Source organism: Lepus europaeus, chromosome 10, assembly GCF_033115175.1.
Source record: "Lepus europaeus isolate LE1 chromosome 10, mLepTim1.pri, whole genome shotgun sequence".
Lineage (NCBI taxonomy): Eukaryota > Metazoa > Chordata > Mammalia > Lagomorpha > Leporidae > Lepus > Lepus europaeus.
The window spans coordinates 95,370,137-95,396,473 of NC_084836.1; the positions used below are offsets into that span (position 1 = coordinate 95,370,137).

At 40.7% G+C, this 26,337-nt stretch overlaps 1 protein-coding gene across 3 annotated transcripts in view; it reads left to right on the forward strand.

Moving 5' to 3' along the window:
- GPCPD1 (glycerophosphocholine phosphodiesterase 1) overlaps window positions 1-24,043 on the forward strand; it is a 58,814-nt gene extending 34,771 nt beyond the window's left edge. For all 3 annotated transcript variants that reach the window (XM_062203894.1, XM_062203895.1, XM_062203896.1), the window contains 9 exons: window positions 2,166-2,258; window positions 3,705-3,782; window positions 4,405-4,444; window positions 5,883-5,944; window positions 9,084-9,149; window positions 12,572-12,708; window positions 13,278-13,413; window positions 14,910-15,070; window positions 22,972-24,043. In XM_062203894.1, coding sequence (XP_062059878.1) covers window positions 2,166-2,258; window positions 3,705-3,782; window positions 4,405-4,444; window positions 5,883-5,944; window positions 9,084-9,149; window positions 12,572-12,708; window positions 13,278-13,413; window positions 14,910-15,070; window positions 22,972-23,161 — 963 coding nt within the window. In that variant the 3' untranslated portion in view covers window positions 23,162-24,043. The remainder of the gene's footprint in view (window positions 1-2,165; window positions 2,259-3,704; window positions 3,783-4,404; window positions 4,445-5,882; window positions 5,945-9,083; window positions 9,150-12,571; window positions 12,709-13,277; window positions 13,414-14,909; window positions 15,071-22,971) is intronic.
- Window positions 24,044-26,337: the final 2,294 nt, after the last annotated feature.

Genomic DNA, 26,337 nt, shown 5'->3' on the forward strand with positions numbered 1-26,337 from the left:
CTGCCCCTAGCGTTTTTTAAACAGCTGAAACTTGACAAAAAATACACCTGGGATTTTTTTTTTTTTAACCTGTTTCTCTATACCTGACCAGAAAGCCTCTCTGAAATTGGAATTGGTTTTACATGTTAAGTTCTTTTTTAAAAATTTATTTGAGAGATTGTGCTCCTATATGCTGGTTCATTCCCCCAAATGCCTATACCAGCTGAGTCTCATGTGTGAGGCAGGGACTCAGCCAGAGGAGCTATCATTGTCTGTGCTCCCAAGTGCACATTAGCAGGAAACTAGAATCAGGAGCCAAGCCAGAACTTGAACCTAGGCACTCCCATATGGGATGCTGGTGTCTCAACTGCTGGCTTAACTTGTAGGCCAAGCACTTTTCCCTACACCTTAGCTTTGAGTCATGGTTTAATTAGCAATATTTCCTCTCTTCTTTGTGGCATACAAAATAATAATACAATTTATAATTCATAACATGTTAGATTGATTGTAGCAATTATTTTAATGCCTAAAAATATTAATAGAAGATAGTTTTGTCTTTGTGTTGAAAGATGATACTAATCTATGAATATATTGATTTCATAGTTTGGGAGCAGTTTTAGTTCACCATAGCTAACTTTTTTTTCACCATAGCTAACTAATAGAAACATTTTGTTAGCTATAAAAATATGATGGCTCCGTTAAGGAATTTTCAGGTTCTCTATTCTTTTTGAAAGAGGATTTTATTAAGTTGCCTTCTTCTGTATTCTGGTGAAATCCTTAAAACTTGGAAGAATCACATTTTTTTAAAGATTTATTTATTTATATGAAAGTCAGAGTTAGAGAAGGAGAGGCAGAGAGACAGGTCTTCCATCTGCTGGTTCACTCCCCAGTTGGCCGCAATAGCCAGAGCTGTGCTGATCCGAAGCCAGGAGTCGGGAGCTTCTTCCAGGTCTCCCACGTGGGTGCAGGGGCCCAAAGACTTGGGCCATCTTCTACTGCTTTCCCAGGCCATAGCAGAGAGCTAGGTTAGAAGTGGAGCAGCCAGGACTCGAACCAACACCACAGCACTGGCCCCAAGGATCACAATTTAAAATCTTACTAATTGTTTATTAACATTTTAATGTTAACATCTTTGAAGGTGTTTTGATCTGTTGACTTTTTGAGTCTACAAATGAATTTTGGGATTAGCTTTTGTCTCTTAAGACTATCTTCCAAAACAATGTTGATTTTTATAAAATTAAACATGTAAACTAGAAAGCTAAAATGTTTAATATAACTATTTAGGGATGGTGGGTTTTGCTATCATAGGTATCAGTAAGGAAGTAAACTTCATAGGCATAATTTGAGCCTCTGGTTGTCTGGAGTCTGTAAGTCTAAACGAGTTGCTCCTGCTATGATTGAACCCACTGTACGTTTAGAAATACATCCACCGATTCTTGTGTTGCTCTTCTGTGGGCCACACACAGATTCTCAGACCCTGCTTCCTTTGATCCCAGCTGGCTTGCTTTCAGTAAATGTATACACTTATATGTCTTTTTATGTTTTTGGCCTTTATTTGAATTAATTCAGAATGGATTCACTTTTACACTTGATCTTAGCCAAATGGCCAAAAAGTGATGGATCCAACTTTTTAAATACGTTCTTAACTGTAATTCCCATCTGCCTCATCTGTTTCCACTTCCATCAGGAAGTCTGGCACACCCATCGATCTTGTTGCCCAGTTGTTTTCTGTGTTCAGCAGTTTTAGCTTCCTCGTTAGTCCACTTCTGACATTTTGCTAGTTTCTGGCTCTTAAGTTTATTACTCAGATGTCCCAGGGAGTGTATTTCTGAGGCTCTGCAGCTTACTCCTCCATTGCCTCATCTTTGGGTTTCCCTGTCCAGCTAAGAAACCAGGGCAGCAAGGCGAGGGAGCCCTGTACTCCAGCTCCTGTCAGGTTTCAGTGCTGCTATTAGCAGTAGCAGAACTGACACCTGTGGGGGAGCTGAGTTTTCAAATGGATCTGTGCCCATTTTTTGCCATGAAAAAGTTGCTGTGCTTTCACAGAAGAAAAAAAAGAAGAAATTCAATCAGCGGGCAGTTTTATGTACAAGCCTGTACTTTTATAATGAAAAGTTTTTGATGTCCTCATGCTTTCAGATACATTGTACACCAAATAATATTTTTAAATACTTTATTTCTGTCAGGGTGCAGCCTTTGTAGAATTTGATGTACACCTTTCAAAGGACTTTGTGCCTGTGGTATATCATGATCTCACTTGTTGCTTGACTATGAAGAAGGTATGTTGAAATTCCTTCATTTTAAACTATTTTTCTGTTGGGTAAACAGGTTAAAAATTAGAACTTTGTTGTATTTTTAGTTAAATAGAGTTAGCCAATTCAGTTTTTTGGCAATTAATGCCAGTACTTTCCTTTCTCGAACTGTTACTACATTGAGAACGATATAAGAATGTCAGTTTCCCAGAATGTAGTCTCTGTATTGCTGAATGTGCTCTTTTGTGTTGCTAACCAAGGGACAGACATTCCAGGTGGGTTCTCTGTCTGCCACTGTCACTGAATTGGGGCAGGAGACCAGGAATTATCATGTTTGCTTCCTAGGTTTCCATCTGTTTCTGTTTTACACTTTCTCTGTTAACAGACTGATAGGATTTGGCCAAAGCAGGAAGAGCCACAGTAAAAAATTAGCACCTGGCTCCACCTGCTATCAGATTTTAACCAGAGTGCCAGGGGATTGGGTTACTGTGGTGTACTGTGATGTGTGGTATGCTACTAGGAACAGGGCAGAAGATGCATCTATTCAGTTGACAAGAGTAGAATAACTTGGCAGAAATGGAGCTGGTTGTTTTTGCTGTGGGAGAACATTAATGGAGTAGAAAGGATCTTACTAGCCAAGAATGAGATGAATGAATCTACCTATAATTTGTAAAAATCTGTGAGAGTATTATTTCTAATTGAAGAGTATTATTGATCATGTTTTTATTAGACTCTGTCTTGCACTAAAGCAGAACCTGAATGAATTAATTGGGTAAGGGAAGTAATGAATTACATATATTTTTAGGCTGAGTTTTAATTTTTTTAGAAAAAAAAGCTGGCATTTTTCTTAAAAAAAATCATACTCATCAGAAAAACTGCAAGTAGTTAAGATGGTGATAAAGTGAAAAATAAATTTTTGTATTTTTTTCTTGACCTCACTACCTTTCTTTAATACAGTTTCACACTAATGTACACTACTGAATTAATGGATTTTAGTATATTTGTTGGATTGCTATTTATTGGTGGTACCTTAATTCACAAATATAAGATAGAGGTATTTTTAACAGTGTGACACTTTATCATTTGATACGGCATTAAAGCCTAATAGAACAGACTTGCGTGTGAGTGAAACCCAGTCAGGCAGCGTAGCTGTTGTCAGTACGTTAAATAGCACGACAGGAAATAAGAGAAATGACAACCAGCTTCTCCCTGTCTTTCATTGTGTCTTCAGTGCCACTACTTCGTTCCTGCAGGTTTTCTCTTCCAGGCATCCCCCACCTACTTTAAAAGTAAAAGCCGGAATAAAGAGCTGGGAGGTAGTAAGGAGGGCTTTCTTATATGGTGTCACAGTGGCTACCTAATAGTTATTATCATTGTTTAACAAGTTATTAGGCCTGTCTAGTATAAACACTCAATAATAATTTGGGGCATATTTCTTTCTCTCTCTCTCTCTTTTTTTTTTTTTTTTTTTAGAAATTTGAAGCTGATCCAGTTGAATTGTTTGAAATTCCAGTAAAGGAATTAACATTTGACCAACTCCAGTTGTTAAAGGTAGTAACAGTAGAATAAAATAAAAGTTATCCTTTAGCTTTAGGACTACTTTTACTTGCCTATATATAGTAGCATTCTCTTTGCACCTAGGAATGAGTATATACGCATGATGCTTTAGTTAAGAGTGTGCTTTAGTTTTTTGTTATAATTTGAGAGAGTGGGTTTGTGCTAATCTGCCTTCTCTCACAACTCTAAGGACTACACTGGTTTTTGGTACTTCATAGGGAACTAGGCCATAAATACTTGTAGGCCTAAGAACTAGCTCTTCAGCTTCATAGTCTTAGGCTCCTTCTGGTGTTCAGTAGCCCTTTATATCACTGCACCTGTTTTACAGTAATCCTTTTATGTGCTAGTTGTGTTTTGGTTGTACTATGTAATTTTACATGATTTTTCTTCCCATTGTCTTTAGATACCTAGTTGCTTAGCTTACGAATTTAACATTCTTTGAGTATTTGATCGTAATGTGTATGTACATTTTAAATATGTACGGTGGTTAGCACTTATTTTTAGGAATTGATAATTCTATATTTTATAGTCTAACTTGGTAGCTTTTCCAGTTTTATTAACCAACTCCTCATAAACTAAAACACTTTTTTCTGATTGCATTTTTTGTGTTTTCTAGCTCTCTCATGTGACTGCACTGAAGTCTAAGGATCGGAAAGGTATCATTTTGTTTCGTAGTTAGTATTAATAGAATATTTCCTTACCCATTTTAATAGATTTTTGAGGAATATAACACTGGACCATCTGAATGTGATTTTATAAATGTGAAGACCTTACATATATTATTAGTTAATAAATGTGTATATAGTAACCATTTTATTTTCTTAGCTTGATGATCAGAATTTTTTTCCTAAGAATTTTATTTATTTGAAAGGTAGAGTTACAGAGAGACAGTCTTCCATCTGCTGGTTCATTCTCCAGATGGCCGTGGCAGCCAGAGCTGGGCCAGTCTGAAGCCAGGAGCTTCTTCCAGGTCTCCCAGTTGGGTGGCAGAGGCCCAAGGACTTGGTTCATCTGCTGCTGCTTTCCCAGGCACATTAGCAGGGAGCTGGATAGCAAGTGGAGCAGCCAGAATGTGAACTGGTGCCCATTTGGGATGTTGGCATTTCAGGAAGCATCCTTACCTGTTACACTGCAGCACCAGTCCCTTATGACTACTTTTAAAAGAGTAGTGTAGTGGATGAAGCTGCCACCTGCAGTGCTGGCATCCCATATGGGCACCAGTTCGAGTCCTGGATATTCCACTTCCGATCCAGTTCTCTGCTGTTGCCTGGGAAAGCAGTAGAGGATGGCCCAAGTTCTTGGGCCCCACCACCCACATTGGGGACCTGGAGGAAGCTCCTGGCTCTTGGCTTCGGATTGGCGCAGCTCCAGCTGTTGTGGCCATCTGGGGAGTGAACCAGCAGATGGAAGACCTCTCTCTCTCTGTAACTCTTTTAAATAAATAATTAATCTTTTTTTAAAAAATGAAATTAAAATGTGTTTATTTTGGTTCAGAAAAATTTGGAAGCTCATGGGTTTTTATTTTTTAAACTTTTAATTTATTTGAAAAGCAGAGAGACAATGATCTCTCATTCACTGATTCACTCTCCAAATATAGGTGAACTCTGCAAATCGGGTGGGACTGAACCAAGCTGAAGTCAAGAGCTATCTCCCATGAAGGTGGCAGTCTGTCACCTGCTGCCTTCCAGGATAGACATTAGCAGGAAGTTGGAATCAGGAGCAGTCTGGGAGTCAAACCCAGGCATGGGATTTGGACGTCCTGAATAGTGTCTCAACTGCTACACCAAAAGCCCACCTCTGTGGCTTTTCCTGACATCAATTTTGCACATTTTGAAGATCTTATGTGTTATGATTTTTATATGGAAATAATATATTCTTACAACCCAGACTATGGTCTTTAAGTGTTTGTTGCAAGCTAGTCTACATGAAAGATACTTTAGACAACTAGATTTTTAATGATCAAAAGCAACAAATATAAGAGTCTTCAAAATACCATTATGTGAAAGAATCCCATAATTACTTGAGCTACCCACTAAGGATCTTAGTTATATAGTAGCATTTTATTTATTGAGTTTTTATCATTTGAAATTCCAGAATCTGTGGTTGAAGAAGAAAATTCCTTTTCTGAAAATCAGCCATTTCCTTCTCTTAAAATGGTAAGTTCCTTGAGGAAACCAGGGCAAGACTCTCATTAATTCTGTTATCATCTGAATGATTTATTTTGATGTCTTAAATAGGCACTAAAAAGGCTATATCAGACAACTTTAAAATAAATTTTATTGTCATTGATCTTCAGAAGAGACATCCCCCTGCATGGTTGTACTGTGCTACTTTTTTTTTTTTAAAGGAGTAACATCTGCTTAAAAAAAATTCCGATCTCAGTGGGTTAATTTGGTAAGAAGAGTACATTCACATATTTCTGTGTATAAACAGGAAGGGGGATGGAAGATGATGGCATTTTTGCCATGTTTAATAGTGTTCCATAGCTTTTGGAGAGAAATGAGATTCTCCAAGCAAAGAAAATAAGTGCCCTCATTACTTAAAATGAGATAGAAATTTCAAGAATTCACCAAGAAGCAGAAGCAGGCATGAAAACTGTAAAAACCTGGCAAAAGTTCCTACAAAAGCTGCTTTGGCAGCACCAGGAAAGAGCCTCTGCAGACGACAGAGACTTTGGCTTTCTGCCCTCACTCTCTGCTTTTGCTCCCACTGACTCCATTGCCTAACTTAAGATATTTAGGTATGTATTCACCTGAGAAGGAATTCATCAGGGAATCTAAGTCATTAAAGGTAGCTCAAGTGGTTAAAAGTAAATTAAGTACTGATTGTTCACTGTGCTGAAAGGATGCCACAAGAGAGCCCCTAATGTAGCCCTCATGGCATCTATAGTTCTTATATATTTATGAAGCCCAGCAAAGTGAGATCACTCCATCTGCTTCAAAAGTCTAAACTCATTTGGGTTTCAGAAAGCTCATAATGCCCATACTTTTGAATCATATTTTTTAAATTATATGTGAAGTATTTGACAATTTTTATGTAGCCAAGTAGTTACACACATAAAAACCAACTCACTTTGCCATTACTGTCATTTGATTAATGAGAAATTTAAAAACAAATGCCAAATATACCATTAGCAGTTTAAAGACAGTCTTCTTACACATCTGATTTTTTTTTTTTTTACAGGCAGAGTGGATAGTGAGAGAGAGAGACAGAGAGAAAGGTCTTCCTTTGCTGTTGGTTCACTCTCCAATGGCTGCCGCGGCTAGCGTACTGCGGCCGGCGCACCACGCTGATCCGAAGCCAGGAGCCAGGTGCTTCTCCTGGTCTCCCATGGGGTGCAGGGCCCAAGCATTTGGGCCATCCTCCACTGCACTCCCTGGCCACAGCAGAGAACTGGCCTGGAAGAGGGGCAACCGGGACTAGAACCCAGTGTGCTGGCGCCGCAAGACGGAGGATTAGCCTAGTGAGCCGCGGTGCCGGCCACACATCTGATGTTTAACAGTTGCAATCCTAAATCATGCTGTTATCCTCGTTTTAAAATTTGGCATTAGTCTGGTAAAAGTATTACGGCTACATTCAATAAATAAGGCTTTTAGGTATAGGAGAAGAAAATCAAGGAGCCCCATATAAATTTTGAGTATAAACTCTTTTTTTTTTTTTTTTGACAGGCAGAGTGGACAGAGAGAGAGAGAGAGAGAGACAGAGAGAAAGGTCTTCCTTTTCAGTTGGTTCACCCTTCAATGGCCGCCGCGGCTGGCGCACTAGACTGATCCAAAGGCAGGAGGCAGGTGCTTCTCCTGGTCTCCCATGTGGTGCAGGGCCCAAGGACTTGGGCCATCCTCCACTGCACTCCCAGGCCACAGCAGAGAGCTGGCCTGGAAGAATGGCAACCGGGACAGAATCCGGCGCCCCGACCGGGACTCGAACCCAGTGTGCCGGTGCTGCAGGCAGAGGATTAGCCTATTGAGCCACGGCACCAGCCGAGTATAAACTCTTACATACTGTACTTTGTCCATAGCTGGTTAGTGTAGAGTCCAGGTCTCACTTCTAAGTTATGTTAATATACTTTCATTTGCTGTGTAAAATAGATGTCCTATATCACCTTTTTAAAATAATTTATTTGAAAGAGTTACATAGAGAGGAAGAGAGAGAGATATCTTCATCCGCTTGTTCACTCCCCAAACAGCTACAATAGCTAGGGCTGGGCCAGGCTGAAGCTAGGAGCCTGGAACTTCTTGTGGGTCTCCCATGTGGGTGCGGGGGCTCAAGGACTTAGAGCATCTTCTGCTGCTTTCTCAGACACATTAGCAGGGATCTGGATCAGAAGTGGAGCACCCAGGTCTTGAACCAGCTCCCAGAAGGGATGCCGGCATCATAGGTGGAGGCTTAATCTGCTACGCCACAACGCTGGCCCTCCTTGCTCTTTATAACCTTTGCTTTCTGAACCCCAGCAAAATCTTTAACTTGTGAACAACATTGTTTCAAGGGCTTATTGGCATTATCACTTTCAAAACAAGCTAAAACTCATGGTGGTTTTTTTTTTTTTTTTTCATGTAATCATGTCTTTTTTTAAAGAAATATTTATATTATTTATTATTATTTAAAGATTTATTTATTTATTATTTGAAAGTCAGAGAGCGAAGAAGAGACAAAGACAGAGACAGAGAAAGAGAGAGAGGTCTTCTGTCTGCTGGTTCACTCCCCAGTTGGCCTCGATAGCCAGAATTGCACCAAATCAAAGCCAGGAGCCAGGAGCTTCCTCCGGGTCTCCCACATGGTTGCAGGGGCTCAATGACTTGGGCCATCTTCTGCTGCTTTCCTAGGCCATAGCAGAGAGCTGGATTGGAAGTGGAGCAGCCAGAACTTGAACCAGCACTATGCCACAGCGCCAGCACCATAATCATATCTTAGTAAAGTAGATTGAACTGCCTGAAGACAATTCAGGAAACATGACCCATGCCTGAAATTCATGACATTCAGTGTTCAGTAACAATGATGAAAAAGATTTTAGATTAAGGATTTTCATGGTGGGGTGTTGATTGCTTATCATAGATGTTGCCTGAGGCTAGTGAATTTGCTGTTCCTTTTGATCTTAATGTAAAAAAGCATCAACCGGGTTTGTCAGCTTGAGTATGAGAAGATCGTGGTTTATGCTGAAAGCGCAAAGCATTTTATTCTTACTAGTAATATATTCTTAGTGATTGCCTTTTTGTAATAATTCTTTTACTTTTCTTCTTTTTCTACCACTGTTTCACCAAAAACAAAACAATTGGCCACCAACAAACAAAACTTTAGGTTTTAGATTCTTTGCCGGAAGATGTAGGATTTAACATAGAAATAAAATGGATCTGTCAACAAAGGGTAAGTAATTCTGTATGCAACAGATGTTTTTCATTCTTCCCTACTCACATTTAAAAAAATTCCTTCATTCTTGTCTGTCTTTATTTTAATAGAATAAGTAATACTTAAATTTTGTTGTGGCTTCTTCCAGCAAGCACAGTGCTTTTTGGACCTTTGTAGTAGTAAAGCATTATCACACTTACATTAATATGTCAGTACTTGAAATTTATTGCAGACATTTCTTGTACATGTGTCTTGTGAACACATTAATACAGATGGTTTCTGGGAATACTTAAAAAATGGACAGATTCTGTTTTTTTCTTTACTTATTTCTTATGTAAACATATGTTTTAAACAATTTCCTGAGTAGTTTTCTATTGGGTAATAGTAGTTTCCCAGGAAAAGAAATTTCTGCAGCTGTGTTTTAAATCACTCTTGGATTTAATCTTTCCTTGTTCAACAAATATTTATTGAAAAGCAGCTGCTGGCTAAGTTTGTTCTGAGTGCTTGGATTAAGCAGTGAACAAAACAAACAAGGCCCAGCTTTCGTAGAACATATGTTCTCGTTGGGGGAAACAGCAATTAAAGTAACTTTAAAAATATGTGTGTTTGTTGGTTTATTTGAAAGGCAGAGTGACAGAGAGCAGGCCATCTTCCATCTGCTGGTTCACTCCACTTCTGGCTACCACAGTAAGGTATAGGCCAGGCTGAAGTCGAGCCAGGAACTCCATTCTGGTTTTTAACATGATGGCAGTGTCCCAAGTGCTTGTGCCATCCTTTCACTGTCTTCCCAGGCACGTTAGCAGGAAGCTGGATCAGAAGTGGAGTTAACTGGGACTCAAACTGGCACTCTGATATGGGTGCCACTGTTGCAAGCAGTAGCTTAACCTGCTGCATCACAGTAGTGGCCCCTAAAGTACATATTAAATATATCCTGGAGGAGGATATATGTATAAATGGATGGGGTGCTTGGTCAGAAGTTTGGAAGTAGTTAAATCAGGTATTGTGATCAGTTATTCGGATTGATATCCTGGAGTTTGTTTTGGTTACAGTAATATGTAACTGCCTTCAAATCATTCTATTTATGACAAGCTGATTCTGGCTAACATGGTAAAGGCATTGCCAACTGAGATATTTCAAATATGATTCGGTTTTCTGAGCATCTAGAATTATTTTCATGATTAATATTTAAGACATTTAATATTTGAATGTAAATAAAGCTCTTTGTATCATAACTCCATTATTTTAATTGTCTGGGTATACTTGATATGATTAAGACTCAAATAATGAGATTTTTAACTGGTAATTCATAGTGAATAATGTTTTTATAAATAATAGGAGTATTTGAGCTTTTTGGTAGCTGGTAAGTTCATAATTAATAGGGTCTCAGCCAGTTAAGTATCTTATCATTTATGAAGGCTTTATAAAGGTTTTTTTCTTTGAAAGGCAGAAATAGAGAGAAGGAGAAAGACAGATCTTCCATCTGCACACTCCCCAGATGGCCACAGTGATCGGGGCTGGGCCAGGCTGGAGCCAAGAGCTGCTTCCGGGTCTCCCAGATGAGTGCAGGGGCCCAAGTACTTTGGCCATCCATTGCTGCTTTGCCAGGCACGTTAACAGGGAGCTGGATCGGAAGTGAAGCAGCCTGGACTTGAACTGATGCCCATATGAGATGGAAAGGCAGAGGTTTAACCTTCTGTGCTACAGTGCTGGCCCCCATAAAGATATTTTAAAGTCATATCGGACTTCAGATTTAGTTTTTACACCTGCTGTACCATCACTAAGTAGCTGTGTGGTCTTGGCAAGTCACTTAATCTTTCCAGGCCTTTGGTTTCCTCATCTGCAAAATAATAATTGGTCAAAACAACTATGAGCTACCAACTCAAATTTGTTAGTATGACAATCATCAAAAAGTCAAAAGGTAAATGTTAGCGTTTGTAGAAAAGGCAGTTCTTGTACGCTGTTGTTGGGAGTTTAAATGATAAAAATGTTTTGGGAAACAGTATTGAAGTTTCCAATAAAAATATAATCTAACAATTTATAATAATTGTAATAATAATATAAACCTAATAATAAATAATAAAAAACTAGGGCAATCATATAATATAGCCATCTCTCTTCTGAACATGTAGAAAAAGGAAGTGAAATCACTGCCTTGTAAAAGATAATTGCAACAGTATTCACAATAGAGGAGGTAGGGGGACAACCAAAGTATTCATCAGCGAGAAAGGGATAAAGCAACTGTGAGATACACACACACACAATGGAATAATTAGTCATTTTTTTTTAAGATTTATTTATTTATTTGAAAGAGTTACAAAGAGAAAGTAGAGGCAGAGAGAGAGAGAGATACCTTCCATCCAGTGGTTCACTCCCCAGTTGGCCGCAGTGGCCGGAGCTGTGCCGATCTGAAGCCAGGGGCAGGAGCTTCTTCCAGGTCTCCCACATGGGTGCAGGGGCCCAAAGACTTGGGCCACCTTCTACTGCTTTCCCAGGCCATAGCAGAGAGCTGGATCGGAAGTGGCACAGCCAGGTCTCTAACCGGCGCCCATGTGGGATACTGGCACTTCAGGCCAGGGCATTAACCTGCTGCGCTACAGCGCCAGCCCCTTATTTGGTTCTAAAAAAGAACATCTTGACATTTGCTGCAACAGATGAGCCTGGAGGACTTTATGCTAAGTCAAATAAATGAGACATAGCAGGAAAGGTTTTGAATGATCTTGCTTATAGGTGGAATGTGACAAAGCAATGGTTTTGCATGGTGAGGAGATGTAGGTCAAAGGATACAAAAATAGATAAGTAGAATGAATGGTCCAGAAATCTAAAGTACAACATGAAGACTATATGTGTTAAAATTGTATTCTATTACGAGATTCTAATGAATAGGTTTTAGCCAATCTTTGGTTTAAAGATTTAATGATTTATTTGAAAGAGTTAGCAGAAGAGACAGAGAAAGAGAGAGAGAGAGAGATCTTCAATCTGCTAGTTCACACTCCAGATGGCTACAACAGCCAAGGGTGAGCCAGGCAGGAGCCAGGAGCTTCCTCCAGGTCGCTCATGTGGGTGCAGGGCCCAAGGACTTGGGCCATCCTCTGCTGCTTTTCCTAGGTGCATGAGCAGGGAGCTGGATTGGAAGTGAAGCAGCTGGGAATCAAACCAGTGCACATATGTGATGCTGGCATTGCAGGAGGCCATTTACCCACTATGCCACAACACCGCCCCTTAGCTACTTCTGCCGCAGAAGCAAAAAAGGGGAACTGTGAGATGATGCCTCAATTTAGTATCCTTGTTACCATATTTATCCTGTAACATATTGTTGTGTACTTTGAATATACACATAAATATAACAGTTTCTATAGATTGAAAAATGAGTTGGATAAGATTTTTTTCCCCAACCTTGTGCTTCTGCAGCATGTAATGTCTTTCATTTCCCTTTCATACAGGATGGAATGTGGGATGGCAACTTATCAACATATTTTGACATGAATCTGTTTTTGGATATAATTTTAAAAACTGTTTTAGAAAACTCTGGGAAGAGGAGAATAGTGTTTTCTTCATTTGATGCAGATATCTGCACAATGTGAGTCATGTTTGTTTTTTCTCCTATGCTCCTATAGTATAGCTAGGACTTGAGGTATACATGGAGGTATACCTAAGGTAGGAGAGTTATCCATATTTCAGCCTTGATTTTTTCCTCTCAGTCAAGTTGTATTTATTGTCATTATCTCTTTATGTTGGCTTGCTGGGGTGCCTTCCACTCCTGCCAAGTCCCTGCCTGCTGGATCCTAGAGCCTCAAACCTGTGCTGCACTGTACTGCAGCTCATGTCTTCTTCCCCAGACTGTAAGCTCTCAAGGGCCTTCTGACTGCCTATTTCTGTTGTATTTCTTATGAGAAAAATTTTAAATTTCTTTTTTGACTAAGCACATGTTAATGTTTTATCTGAATAATGGGATTATATCTTTTTTGTTTTCTTTACATTTTTAGTAGTTTCTGAAATTTACAAGTAATATTATAGTGATCTCCCCAATGAAAAGTAATTTTTTGTTTGTTTTTGTAAAGATTGGGTGCTGGCACTGCAGGTCGCAGCTTAACCTGCTGAGCCACAGTGCTGGCTTTGAAAAGTAATTTTTTAAATTACCTTTTTTAGGGTTCGACAAAAACAGAACAAATATCCCATATTATTTTTGACTCAAGGAAAATCCGATATTTACCCTGAGCTAATGGACCTCAGGTCTCGGACAACTCCCATTGCAATGAGCTTTGCACAGTTTGAAAATCTTCTGGTAAGTTTGAATTTTTATTTTTATTTTATTTTTTTATTTATTTTTTACAGGCAGAGTTAGGCAGAGAGAGAGAGAGAGAGACAGAGAGAAAGGTCTTCCTTTTCTGTTGGTTCACCCCCCAAATGGCCGCTAGGGCCGGCGTGCTGCGGCTGGTGTACCGTGCCGACCTGAAGCCAGGAGCCAGGTGCTTCCTCCTGATCTCCCATGCGGGTGCAGGGCCCAACTTGGGCCCTCCTCCACTGCCTTTCCGGGCCACAGCAGAGAGCTAGACTGGAAGAGGAGCGACTGGGACAGAATCCAGTGCCTCAACTGGGACTAGAACCCGGGGTGCCGGCGCCGCAGGCAGAGGATTAGCCTAGTGAGCCGCGGCGCCAGCCTGAATTTTTATTTTTAATTTTATATTATTTGATGTTTTAGAGCAGTAGTAAGTTTCATATTACTTTACACAACTAATGGTTAAAGGTTTGAGTGATGTGTGATAAGCAAATACGTACTTTAAATTGGGGATGTTAGATTTCAGAATGAAAAGAAATTAAATTGAAGAGAAATGAGTTATCTTGCAGGCCTACACTGAGTTTTAGTTTAGTTTTCTGAGTGGATTTTCTGAATCATCTAAAATGATAACCTTTTTTTTTAATTTTTATTTTTACGTAGAAACCTTTTATTTAAGGTATACAAACTTGATGCGTTTCATATATACAAGTTTAGGAACATAATGATTCTTCCCACCCTACACTCCCTGCCACCTTCGTTCCCACCTTCCTCCTCTTCCTTCTCCTATTCCCATTCTTATTTTATACAAGATCTATTTTCAACTAACTTTGTACTCAGAAGATTACCCTATACCAAGAGTTCAACAAATAGTATGGAAAAAAAAAAACCTGTTCCTCATAGTCAAGATGAAAGCTGTCAAAATCCTCACATATCAAAGTGTCAGTATCACTTCTATAGATTACCTTTTAGGTGCTCTATTAGTTACCACAGATCAGGGAGAACATATGTTATTTGTCTTTTGGGAACTGGCTTATTTCACTAAGTATGATGATTTCCAGTTGTATCCATTTTGTTCCAAATGACAGGATTTTTTTTTTTTTTTTTTTTTTTACTGCTATGTAGTATTCCATGGGGTACATATACCATAATTTCTTTATTCAGTCTTCAGTTGATGGACATCTGAGTTGATTCCATATATTAGCTATTGTGAATTGAGTGCAGATAACCTTGTTTTGATAGTGCATCTAATAGAGTAAATTTTTTGATCACACATTCAATATCTGTATGTTTATAAATTACACATAGTAAGTAATACTCGTTTATTCTGAATATATGTCTTTGAAATGTTTAGTGAGAAGAATAAGGTAAATTATAAGAACTGTGTCTAACATTTTCTTTCATGCATGCTCCACTCTAAATAGCAATGATCTAGAAAGTATGAGCATTTAGGGTTTGCAGTTATACATTGCTTTTTCATGAACAACTGATTTTTCTTCTCTTAGGGGATAAATGCACACACTGAAGACCTGCTCAGAAACCCATCCTATATTCAGGAGGCGAGAGCTAAGGGACTGGTCATATTCTGCTGGGGTGATGATACCAACGATCCAGAAAACAGAAGGAAATTAAAGGAATTTGGAGTCAATGGTCTGATTTATGATAGGTATCTATCTTTCCTAAAAAATTCCCTTGGAATGTTAGGAAAAGTATAGCATTCATCTTAGAAAACTGTAAATAAAATCAAACTTTAACTGCAGTTAAAATTCTTTAGTTTGGCCTGAGGTTTATCTTGACCTTTGTCAGTGGTTTTTTTTTTTTTCAAACTTTGAAATACACCAGAATCATCTGGGAAGCTTTTTATAAAATCAGATGACTGGTCCCTAACTGAGGTATACTAAGTCACCTTGAAGGATGGCTGTCTTCCCCAAAGCTGTTCATGAGCCCGTCCAGTTCTGTGGCATTTCATACCTTTGTATCTGAAATGGGGAAAGCTTTTTTTCTGCCAAGATCTATTTGGATATTTATAACATCATTTGCAGTCCATACAAAATTATCAAAACTAGGCTGTTGTAGATTTACTAAATTTCGAGTCCTGCCTGTGGTTTGCTTTGGCAGGGCCAAACTATACGATTTTGTAGCCTGATGTAGTCCACAGGCCAGACACTTCCCACCCTTGCTTTATGTAGACCCAAATTAAGTATCTCTAACAGACCAATTCCCTTGTCTTCTTGTAGATCCAGGTGCTTCTGTAGCTTTCCAGAATTCATTATAATTGATAACTCCATCTTTCCAGTTTCTGAGGCCAAATTCTTGGAGTTTTCCATGACTCTGTCCTTTATATCATACCCCAAATCCAGTCAGATGAAACCTCCTTTATGCTTTCTTCAAACTGTGTCTTGAATCTGTCTGCTCACCGTGTTTACTGTTGTCACTCTCAGCTAAGCCACCTCCTGTCTCATGTGGATCACTGAAGTACCTGTGCCGTGATGACTGCCCCCCTGCTCCCACACTGTCTCTTCTCAGCGCAGCAGCAGAGGGAGCCTTTTAAAACCTTTCTTGGATCGTGGCTCCCTTACAACTCTTCCACGGGTTTCTGTGTCACATAAAGGAAAAGCCAAAGATGTTATAAGACCCTGTATGCCCTTGTCCCTGTCCTTCCCCACCCCACCCCCCCCCCACTGCCTCTCAGTCCTCTTTCCTTCTTTGACCTTTTCTCTCACAGAGAAAGACTTATGTGAAGATTGAAATGTCTGTCACCAGGGAGGCCTCCCTTGAATAACCTATTTTAAATAACCTGTATTCACAATGCACGTCCTGACTCCATCTCAGCTGTCACCATTTGACACCCTGCATATACATTGTTTTTCTCCCTGGCTCTTCTTCCCCCATCTGCTTTCCTCTTACCCATAAGCTACATGAGAACAAGGCTTTTTGCTTGTTTGTTCACTGATATATCTCCAGAAGTTAGACAAATAGCTAATACACAGTAGGAACTCAACTGTTTCTTGAACGTATATATTAAATCAGCTTAGGGTGGACATTATGGTGGAGTGGGTTAAGCTACTGCTTGGTCACCCACATTCCATATTGGAGTGCTGGCTGGAGTCCCACCTCCACTTCCAATCCGACTTCCTGCTGTTGCACCTTGGAGGTCAGCAGATAGATAATGGCTGAATACTTGGATTCCTACTACCCATATGAGAAACCGTTTGGATTTCCTGGCTCTTGGCTTCATCCCAACCCTGGCTATTGTGGGCATTTGGGGAGTGAACCAGTGGATGGAAGATACCTCTCTTTTTCTCTTTCTCTCCTTCTCCTTCATGCTGCCTTTCAAATAAATAAACAAATCTTTAAAAATAATAAAAATTTTAAAAATCAGCTCTCTGGGTGTTTATGATGTAAATATGATAGTCACTAATTGGTGAGAGTCACTTTAGTACAGAGAAATTTGTTGAATTAGTGGTCTTTCTAATATTTGAGCAGCATCATAGAAAGAGTGAGTGATAAAATTCTCACCAAACTTGCCTTAAAAATATATTCCTTGGATTTAGTTCATGTTGTATTGTTTGTCCTACAAAGTAACACCACTTTTGTAATAAAGCTTTTTCTCCTGTTTTATCAGTCTGGTTTTAAAATTGTAGCCCAAGGGTGGGTGTTTGGCTCAGCATTTAAGATATCTCTTGATATACCAGTATCGCTTATCAGAGTGCCTGGGTTTGCATCCTGGTTCTGCTTCCCATTCCAGCTTCCTGCATATTGATACCCAGAGTGGCAGTAGGTAATGGCCCAAATGCTTGAGTCAGTGTCACCTACCTGGGAGACCCAATTTGAGTTCTGAGTTCCTGGCTTGGGCCTGGCTAGCCCAGCCATGGCTATTGAGGACATTTGGGGACATGAACAAGCTGATGGAAGATTTCTATGTCTGTGTCCCTATCTCTCTGCCTTCTAGATAAAAACAAATAAAGCAGTAACAACTGAACAAACACCATGTTTAAAGTAAGAGCATTATCATTCTGAAGTCCCTGCGTGCCTCTCCCTAATCCTGTTCTCCTGTCTTCTCTCTCATACATAATTATCAAGTTATTCTCTTAAAGCATTTTAAAAATCTATTAATGTGTACCTCAACGACGTTAAAAACACAATGCCCCTTGGATAGTTCCTGTTCATGTGTTACTTGATATGCTAATCCTAGCTTTCTGAAATGATTTTGTGACCCACTCAGTCTCCTGCTCAGCACTGTCAGGCATCGGAAGCACAACAGAACTAGGTCCGTCACGTGGAGTGGGCCGTTCTGTTTCCTGGTTCTGTGCTTGTAGCCTGCCACAATTTCAGGAGTAGGCTGACCACCTGTCAGGTGGTGCACAGTCTTCATCAGTACATGGGTAAGAAATCGTATTTAAGTAACACTTGGGCATAGGCTCACTGGGCACACTGTCCTTAGATTGCAAGGCTGCAAGAATGTCAGTGATCCTCTTGGAGTGAGAGCCTTTAATTTTTATACAATTCAGAATTCAAAAATTATTTAGTTGATATCTCTGCCTTTCAAATTAATCTTTTAGAAAGATGTTGAGAACCTGAACGCACTGTCATCTGCTAGTTCACTCCCCAGATGCCTGCAATGAGCATGGTTCAACTGGGCCAAAGTTGGGAAGTGGGAACACAATCCATGGTGCCAGTGTGAGTGGCCAAAACCCTGGTAGCTGAGCCATAGCAGGAAGCTGGAGTGAGAAGCCAGAACTGGGAGTTAGACTCAGTACTCTGATGGTATCTTGATGGGTATTTCAACTGCTAGGATAAACATCCACCCCGTGGAATGACAACGTTAATATACCTTCCTTTCTACCTGGAACCTTCCAGTACTATTTGGTTGGCCTCTCTTGACAGAACCACCATCCCGAGAGCTGCTCCCTGGCATTCCCCATGTTGTATCACATTTCCTGTATCTCATACCTTTTTTTTTTCTTGGTTCATTGTCATTTTTATGAACACATCTTGAGAAAGGAAGATAGAAAGTATTTGTAGGTCTTTTAGGTCTTGAATGTCATGGCTGGGCATAGAATTCTCCTTGGAAAATCATTTTCCTTTATAATTTGAAGCATTTCTCCATCATCTTTGCAATTCCAGTGTTAATGTTGATGAGTGTGAGGCCTCATTCACCCCTGCTCTCTGGCATGTAATTTCTTGGTTCCCCTCCAGAAGCTAGGAGAGTCTTTGTCATTAGTGTTCTAGAGCTCCATGGAGATGATTCTAGTTGTGAGTCTGGTTTTGCCATTGTGCTGGGGACTCCATAGCTCTTTTAGTCTGTCAGTAAATATCCTTAAAGATGGGGAATGTTTTATAAATTTTTTTTAATATTTTATTTATTTGAGAGGCAGAGTTAGAAAGAGACACAGAGAGGAGATCTTTTATCCACTGATTGACTCCCCAGCGGCCATAGCAGCTAAGGCTTGGCCAGACTGAACCTAAGGTTCAGGAGCTTCTTCCAGATCTTCCACATGAGTGCAGGGGCTCAAGCACTTAAACCATCTTCCGCTGCTTTCCCAGGCACATTAGCAGGGAGCTGGATCAGAAGTGAAGCAACCAGGACATGAACTGGTGCCTGTATGGGATTCCGGCATAGAAGGCTGTGTTTTAACCAGTTATGCCACAATGCCAGCCCCTTTGACTGACTTCCATGGTTCTTGTCTCTTTCATTTTTCTGGATGTATTTTCTTTATAGAAATCCTCTTACTTGCATATCCACCTCCTGTACCAGACTTCTACTTATTTTCTCCTGTTTATAGTGTTAGCTCTACCACAGAAGATATCCTCAGCTTTGTCTTCCATCCATTCTCTTGTATTATCACATTTGTTACTATGATTTTAATTCCCAAGGACTATCTTTTTTATCTGTGCTTTTTTCTGTGTAACACTATTTGAATTTGATCAAAACAATTCAAGATATTTAAGAAGTTCATTGAAAATGCATATTGTGAAAAAAACTGCATGGATTTAAAATTTTTTGCACCCAAATAAATGTCTTTTAATTCCATTTTCCAGGAATGCTTTGAAGATCTCTTGTATTTCTCTGAAGTCATTAAGCATTTTTGTTGTCATTAGCTTTTTGGAGTTTTCTTTACTATCTTTTTTTGTTTGTTTGTTTTTTGACGGCAGAGTGGACAGTGAGAGAGAGAGAGAAACAGAGAGAAAGGTCTTCCTTTTCCATTGGTTTACCCCCCAATGGCCTCTGTGGCCGGCGCGCCGCGCTGATCTGAAGCCAGGAGCCAGGTGCTTCTGGTCTCCCATGGGGTGCAGGGCCCAAGCACTTGGGCCATCCTCCACTGCACTCCCAGGCCACAGCAGAGAGCTGGCTTGGAAGAGGAGCAACCAGGACAGAATCCAGCGACCCGACCCGGACTAGAACCTGGAGTGCCGGCGCCGCAGGCGGAGGATTAGCCTATTGAGCCGCGGCGCCAGCCACTATCTTTCATTTAAAAGAATCTCTCAAATGTTTGGGAATCCTTGCCTACCACGATAAGGAATTTCAATCTACAGAGCTTGTTGGAAATAGAGTATGTGAAGCAGTTGCCCTTTTTTTTTTTTAATGATAATGAATTTGAAAGGTAGAGTGACAGAGAGGAGAAAGAGAATGAGTTCACTCTTCCATCTACTGGCTCGCTCCCTAACTGCAGCAGCCAGTGGTGGGCCAGGCTGAAGCTAGGGGCCAGGAACTCCATTTATTGGGGTCTCCATGTGGGTGGCAGGGACCCATGAACTTGGGCCATCATCTGCTGCCTTCCCAGGCACATTAGCAGGAAACTGGATTGGGTGCTTCCAATGATGAGCAGCTGGGACCAGAATGGTACTCCATTGTGGCGTATGAGTCACCCACACAGCTGCTCAAGCTGCTTGCACCATGCCATCTTCTTGTAAATGGAGTTGAGTTGGGCTTCACTTTGGATAATCAGGTGGCCTATTTGGTGATACCTCTGATGTCAGTAGATTAGAACTTGCCTGGCTAGTCAGATTCCTCACAGAAGAATCTGCATATATACCTGTGGGCTCCATTTGGCAGCAGAAAATAAAAGGGGAAATATTGTTGGCTCAAAGCCTTCACCTCAGCCTCCCCATTTTAACCCTGTCTCTTCATTCAGGAATTCAGTGCTATTTTTAAGCTTGGACTTTTTGTTATTACTGACTTCTGATTTGGCCTTTTTAGTTCTTTATCCATATGTTTCCCAGCTTCCAAAACTCTTTTGCTTTGTTTCTTGGGTTTTTTCATACTCACAGATTGTTTTTATTTTTTTAAATCCATTTTATTTTAAAAAATATTTATTTATTTGAAAGGCAGAGTTACAGAGAGGGAGAGACAGAGATCTTTCATCTGCTCATTCACTCTCCAAATGGCAGAAGCCAGCAGCCAGGAGCTTCATCCAGATCTCACACATGGGTGCAGGGGCCCAAGCACTTGAGCCATCTCCTCTGCTGTCTCAGGAGCATCAGCAGGGAGCTGGATCAGAAGTGAAACATCTAAGACTCAAACTGGCACCCATATGGCATAGCAGCATCGCAGGCAGTGGCATAACCCACTATGTCATAAGGCCAGTCCCCCTTTTAAGAGGATGTAGGGGAAAGAGTGAAGTTAAGATGCTCTGTTCATCTAATGGCTTTGATCCAGAAGTCACTTTTTATTCTTTTACAGAAAGCCTTTGTTTTAATAGAACCAATATATATTTGAATCTTGTTCCAAAACTTCTTCCCTAGTTTGATGTCATTAGGCTCTCTTGTGAAAGGCTGTGTAGTTGCCTGGAATTCACATTGCAGTGTGAGAAGCCCTTCTTTGCCAGTAGGAGTGCCAGTGCTCATTCTGGGCTCTTGACCCTGAGTTTATCTTCCTGTACTACAAAGCTTACGCTGATTTTCATACTGATGAGCAGTCCTCATCTTGTTCTTTAGTGAATTTGAACTCAGAAACTTGTCAGTATCTTTCCACTTGTGAAATAAGACATTGCTGGTTGATTAATGTGGAAGGCAAGTACTTTAGGAATCTCTGGCAAGCTATAGATTTCATTTTCTCATTTGCTTTAATCCGTTTTTGCATCAGAGATACAGAAGATACCATGCATCATTAGACAGGACAAAATATTTTTTAAAAGATTGATTTATGGTGCTAGCATTGTGGCAAAGTGGTAAAGGTGCCACCTTAAATGCTGACATCCCAAATGGGTGCCTGTTTGTGTGTCTGCTGCTCCACTTCCCATCCAGCTCCCTGCCATTGATTGGTCTGAGAAATTAGCAGACCAGCCACATGGGAGAGCTGTAGGAAGCTCCTGGTTCCTGGCTTCAGCCTGGCCTAGCCCCAGCTGATGTGGCCATATGGGGAGTGAACCATTAGATGGAAGATTCTGTCTTTGTAACTCTGACTTTCAAATAAATAATTTAAAAAGATTTATTTATTTAGCCGGTGCTGTGGCTCAACAGGCTAATCCTCTGCCTTGCGGCGCCAGCACACCGGGTTCTAGTCCCAGTCGGGGCGCTGGATTCTGTCACGGTTGCCCCTCTTCCAGGCCAGCTCTCTGCTGTGGCCCGGGAGTGCAGTGGAGGATGGCCCAAGTGCTTGGGCCCTGCACCCGCATGGGAGACCAGGAGAAGCACCTGGCTCCTGGCTTCAGATCAGCGCGGTGCGCCGGCCACAGAGGCCATTGGGGGGTAAACCAATGGAAAAGGAAGACCTTTCTCTCTGTCTCTCTCTCTCTCACTGTCCACTCTGCCTGTCAAAATATATATATATATATATATATATATATATATATATTTATTTGTTCTTTTGAAAGGTAAAAGAGAGATCTTCCATCCAGTGGTTCACTCTTCCAGTGACATCAACTGCTGAAGCTGGGCCATGCCAAGGCTAAGAGCCTAGAACTCCATCCTGGTCTCCATAAGGGTGACAGGGACTCACTTGGGTCATCATCCGCTACCTCCCCAAGGGCATTAGTAGGGAGCTGGATTAGAAGCAGAGTAGCCGGCCAATGCCACGGCTCACTTGGCTAATCCTGCGCCTGCGGTGCCGGTATCCCAAGTTCTAGTCCTTGTTGCTCCTCTTCCAGGCCAGCTCTCTGCTGTGGCCCGGGAAGGCAGTGGTGGATGGCCCAAGTGCTTGGGCCCTGCACCCACGTGGGAGACCAGGAAGAAGCTCCTGGCTTCGGATAGGCACAGCGCTGGCCGTAGCTTCCATTTGGGGGATGAACCAGTGGAAGGAAGACCTTTCTCTCTGTCTCTCTCTCTCTCACTGTCTAACTCTGCCTGTCAAACAAAAAACAAAAAGCAGAGTAGCCAACACTGGAATCAGCACTCCAGTGTGGAATTTGGGGGTCCCGAGAAGTATCTTAAACCTGCTATGCTACATGCCTACCCTGAAAAGAGAAGTCTTTAGAACTGATGCTTTCATCTTTCAAACAAAAACTCTGCAATATGGATATTCTAGGCATTTTGAAAACAAATTGTCAGGAAGGGTAAATCAGGTAGGTAGGTCTGAAGCATGAAATTACACCTTTTTTTATGTGTTTTGCATTTGTTTCATCATAGGATATATGATTGGATGCCTGAACAGCCAAATATATTCCAAGTGGAGCAGTTGGAACGCCTGAAGCAAGAACTGCCAGAGCTGAAGAGCTGTTTGTGCCCCACTGTGAGCCGCTTTGTCCCCTCGTCTTTGTGCGGGGAGCCTGATATCCACGTGGATGCCAATGGCATTGACAACATGGAGAATGCATAGTTGCTGTCGCGGAGACCATTTGGGTATTCACTTTTCATCACTGAGCATCTATGCCTTTTGGGTTTCTTAGTCCAATGAAGCAATAATGAAGTATTTTACTCTTTCACTACAGTTCTTGCAAGAATTTCAAGTATGCTATTTAATCACTTGGCCAGGTATAATTGCCAGTCATTCTCTTTACAATAAGAAAATTTATTGGTTGGTAAATATTTTGAACTAAATATATAAACATATAATGTTCAATAAATGTCCTTAACAGCATAGCACTTCGAAATTAACTATATAAATATCTCATATTTATACTTCTTAACAGCTTATTTGATCAGGTCTGAAATCTTTAGCACTTGAGGAAATGACTGTGCATAATTATACCTGACCATGGAAAAGAATAAGTACCTCAAATGCATGCATTTGCACTGGTGATTCCAACTGCACAATTCTTTGTGCCATCTGTGTATATAGGCGTTTTTTACATGGGTTGACATGCACATATATCATTTTCATTCAGGATGAACCTTGAGGCTGCTGCCATTTTTCCACTTAACCAAACCAGCCTGGAGGTGAACCTTGGAATTTGTTTCCTAAGTCTTTCAGAAGTTGTTTTGCATAAATGTTAAAATTTCAAAAGGCTGCAGGGTAATTTAATGTATAAAATATTAGAAGTATGTAGTGCATACCTAGTAGAGTAGATCACAATGTATATATTCAATTCAGTGCATGCTTTAGGTTTCAAGCATGGGATTGTACACGTTTACTGATAAGTCCTTGCATCTGTGGTGCTAGGTGAGTGTAAGAAGATGTCAAGGACTGAAAATATTTTGTTGCCTAAAAAAAAAAAAAGCCTGTTTGTGGGCATATTAAACATGCTTATTTTAAGGGTATCTCACTACCTACTACACACCATTGCTTTGTGGGTTTGTTGGGTATGTGTGAGTGTGTGTGTGTGTGTGTGTGATACAGTAGTTAAATCTTCGTGCAGAAAAATAAATGTCCTGAATCTTATATTGGTATTCTTTATTGGAAATGCATATCATGCATGTAATTTATTTAGAAATATAGAAAATCTTACCAAGCGTTTATGCATGTTTTTAGGATTATACTAAGATTTATTTCATTAGAAGTAGATTATGTTGGCATAACTGTAACTTAAAAATGAATGTTAAATAAAATGACAGATTTATTTTCTCCATTATAAAATGAAATTTCAAGAAGGTGTTACTTTTTTTGTAGGATGGTTTTATATTATTCTGAGCAGTTGGAACTTAGTGTCTACCCTAAAGCTTCTTTGCCTCCATCTCTCACTGCACGTTCTTCCCCAGGCCGTTTATTCAAGTATGGACATTCGTGTATGGCAGTAGCTGAGAACCTAAGACTTGAACTTACATATATCTTTTGATTTTTTTTAAAGCTAAGCAATGCAATTTTGGTAAGATTTTAATTATGTGAAGATGAGATCTGAAATCCTATGGTATTGTATTTGTAACACTGATATTTGATGGAAAATAGTTTAGGAATTGGGAATTTTTAGAAAACTCCTGGGAAAGAATGTTTTTTCATCTGCAGACTTTTGTACAATACAGTTACCAATACCTTCTGGTAACTTGATTAGCCATATGTGTGCAGTTTTAGTCCCATTTCTTTGCTCCTCCCCTGTGCCTTTCCAGTTCCAGATCTCTGAAGAAGACTCTAGGGCAGTGGGGAAGCTGTTCATAAGCCAGGGTGGGGACAGAGGAGAGTGAGGAAAGGAGCTGGTAGGGGCTGTGTCTCTGAGCAGTTTGATTTGCTGAGGAGAGCATATTGCAACTGCTTACGATACAGATAGAGCCTTCCCACTCCTTCTCAAACCTACCTCTTCCAAACCTTAGAAGCCAGTGCTAGGCGATGACTAAAACGTCACAAGCAGACGCTCCGCGTTTTAATACATGCAGGTCTCATGTTCCTAGCTGTTGCCCTTTAACCTCTTCTCCAGCCACTCTACCTGTGAGAGGCTACTGTACTACATGGGCCCATGTGCCCGCTGCCTAGGAGCTGTCTCCTCCCCATAGTCACTTTCTCCCTGCCACACTCATTTCTCCTGGAGCCATCTGCCTCTCTCCTCCAAGCCCAGACTGAAAGTCCTTCAGAAGACAAGAAACTGTCCTCAAGCATCCTGCTTGTGCCTCATTGTGCTCACACCTCCGCCCTGCTCACACCTTCATCACACCATGCCTCTTGGTTCATTCCAGGTGAGCACAGTTGAGGGCCTCACCTACCAGGCTTGTGCTTTGCAAGGGCAGGGCCCTTGTCCTTAGCCATTTTTATTTCCACAGTATGTGGAACACAGTAGAAAACCAATGTTGGAATTAGGGGGGAAAATATAATTTGTATCATATGTCCTTTTGGATTGAGAGATTTAGTTTTGTTTACTAAAAATGTTAACTTTGAATTAGTTTACATTTTGACAATGGGGACAATATATTAATGTCAATTTTGTGATGTAGAAGTGTAATATTAAATTATTTTTTGCTTTCTAGAAATCGAGTGAAGTGTTTGATAGCATGCTGCCACTGTCCTCTGTATTTTCTCCTCTCTGGAATGATGTACTGTAACTGACTGGACATGGACGGGAGGCACACAGCTCCCTCCTGGGCGAGCAGTGCCTGAGGGTACCCACGGCTGGCTTTCTGCCACCCACTTACCTCATTCCATTATTCCCTGTAGCACCCAGCTCTTCTCCCCTGGGGGCCCCACGCTTTTGCCTGCCTCAGCACCGCTCTCCTTGTCTGAAATGCCTTCTCTGCCTACCTTCCATGTCCCACTCAGGTGCCACCTCTTTGAAACTTGCCTCCGCTTTGGATCTCAGTCATGACAGAAACAGTGCAGATAGCCTCAAAGTCTCACTACTGCAGTTTGCAGCTAGGCTAATAAACCCAAGGGTTTGCTGATCTGTCAGGTTGGTGTTAGAATCTGGGTTTCCCAACTCCTAATCTTTGTGTTCCTAAGCTACACGGCCTTCTGAAGTCTTGTGGCATTTGTTAGCATAAGCGTTCTTAGAGTCAATTTCTTATGTATCTGTTATATTTCCCTGATAAGATTGTAAGCCCCTTAAGGGCAAGGACTTCTTTGTGTTTTTAGCACCACTCTAGTGTTCTCTCCTTCATTATGAACCAGCTAAATAAATGGCAGTGGCAACAATC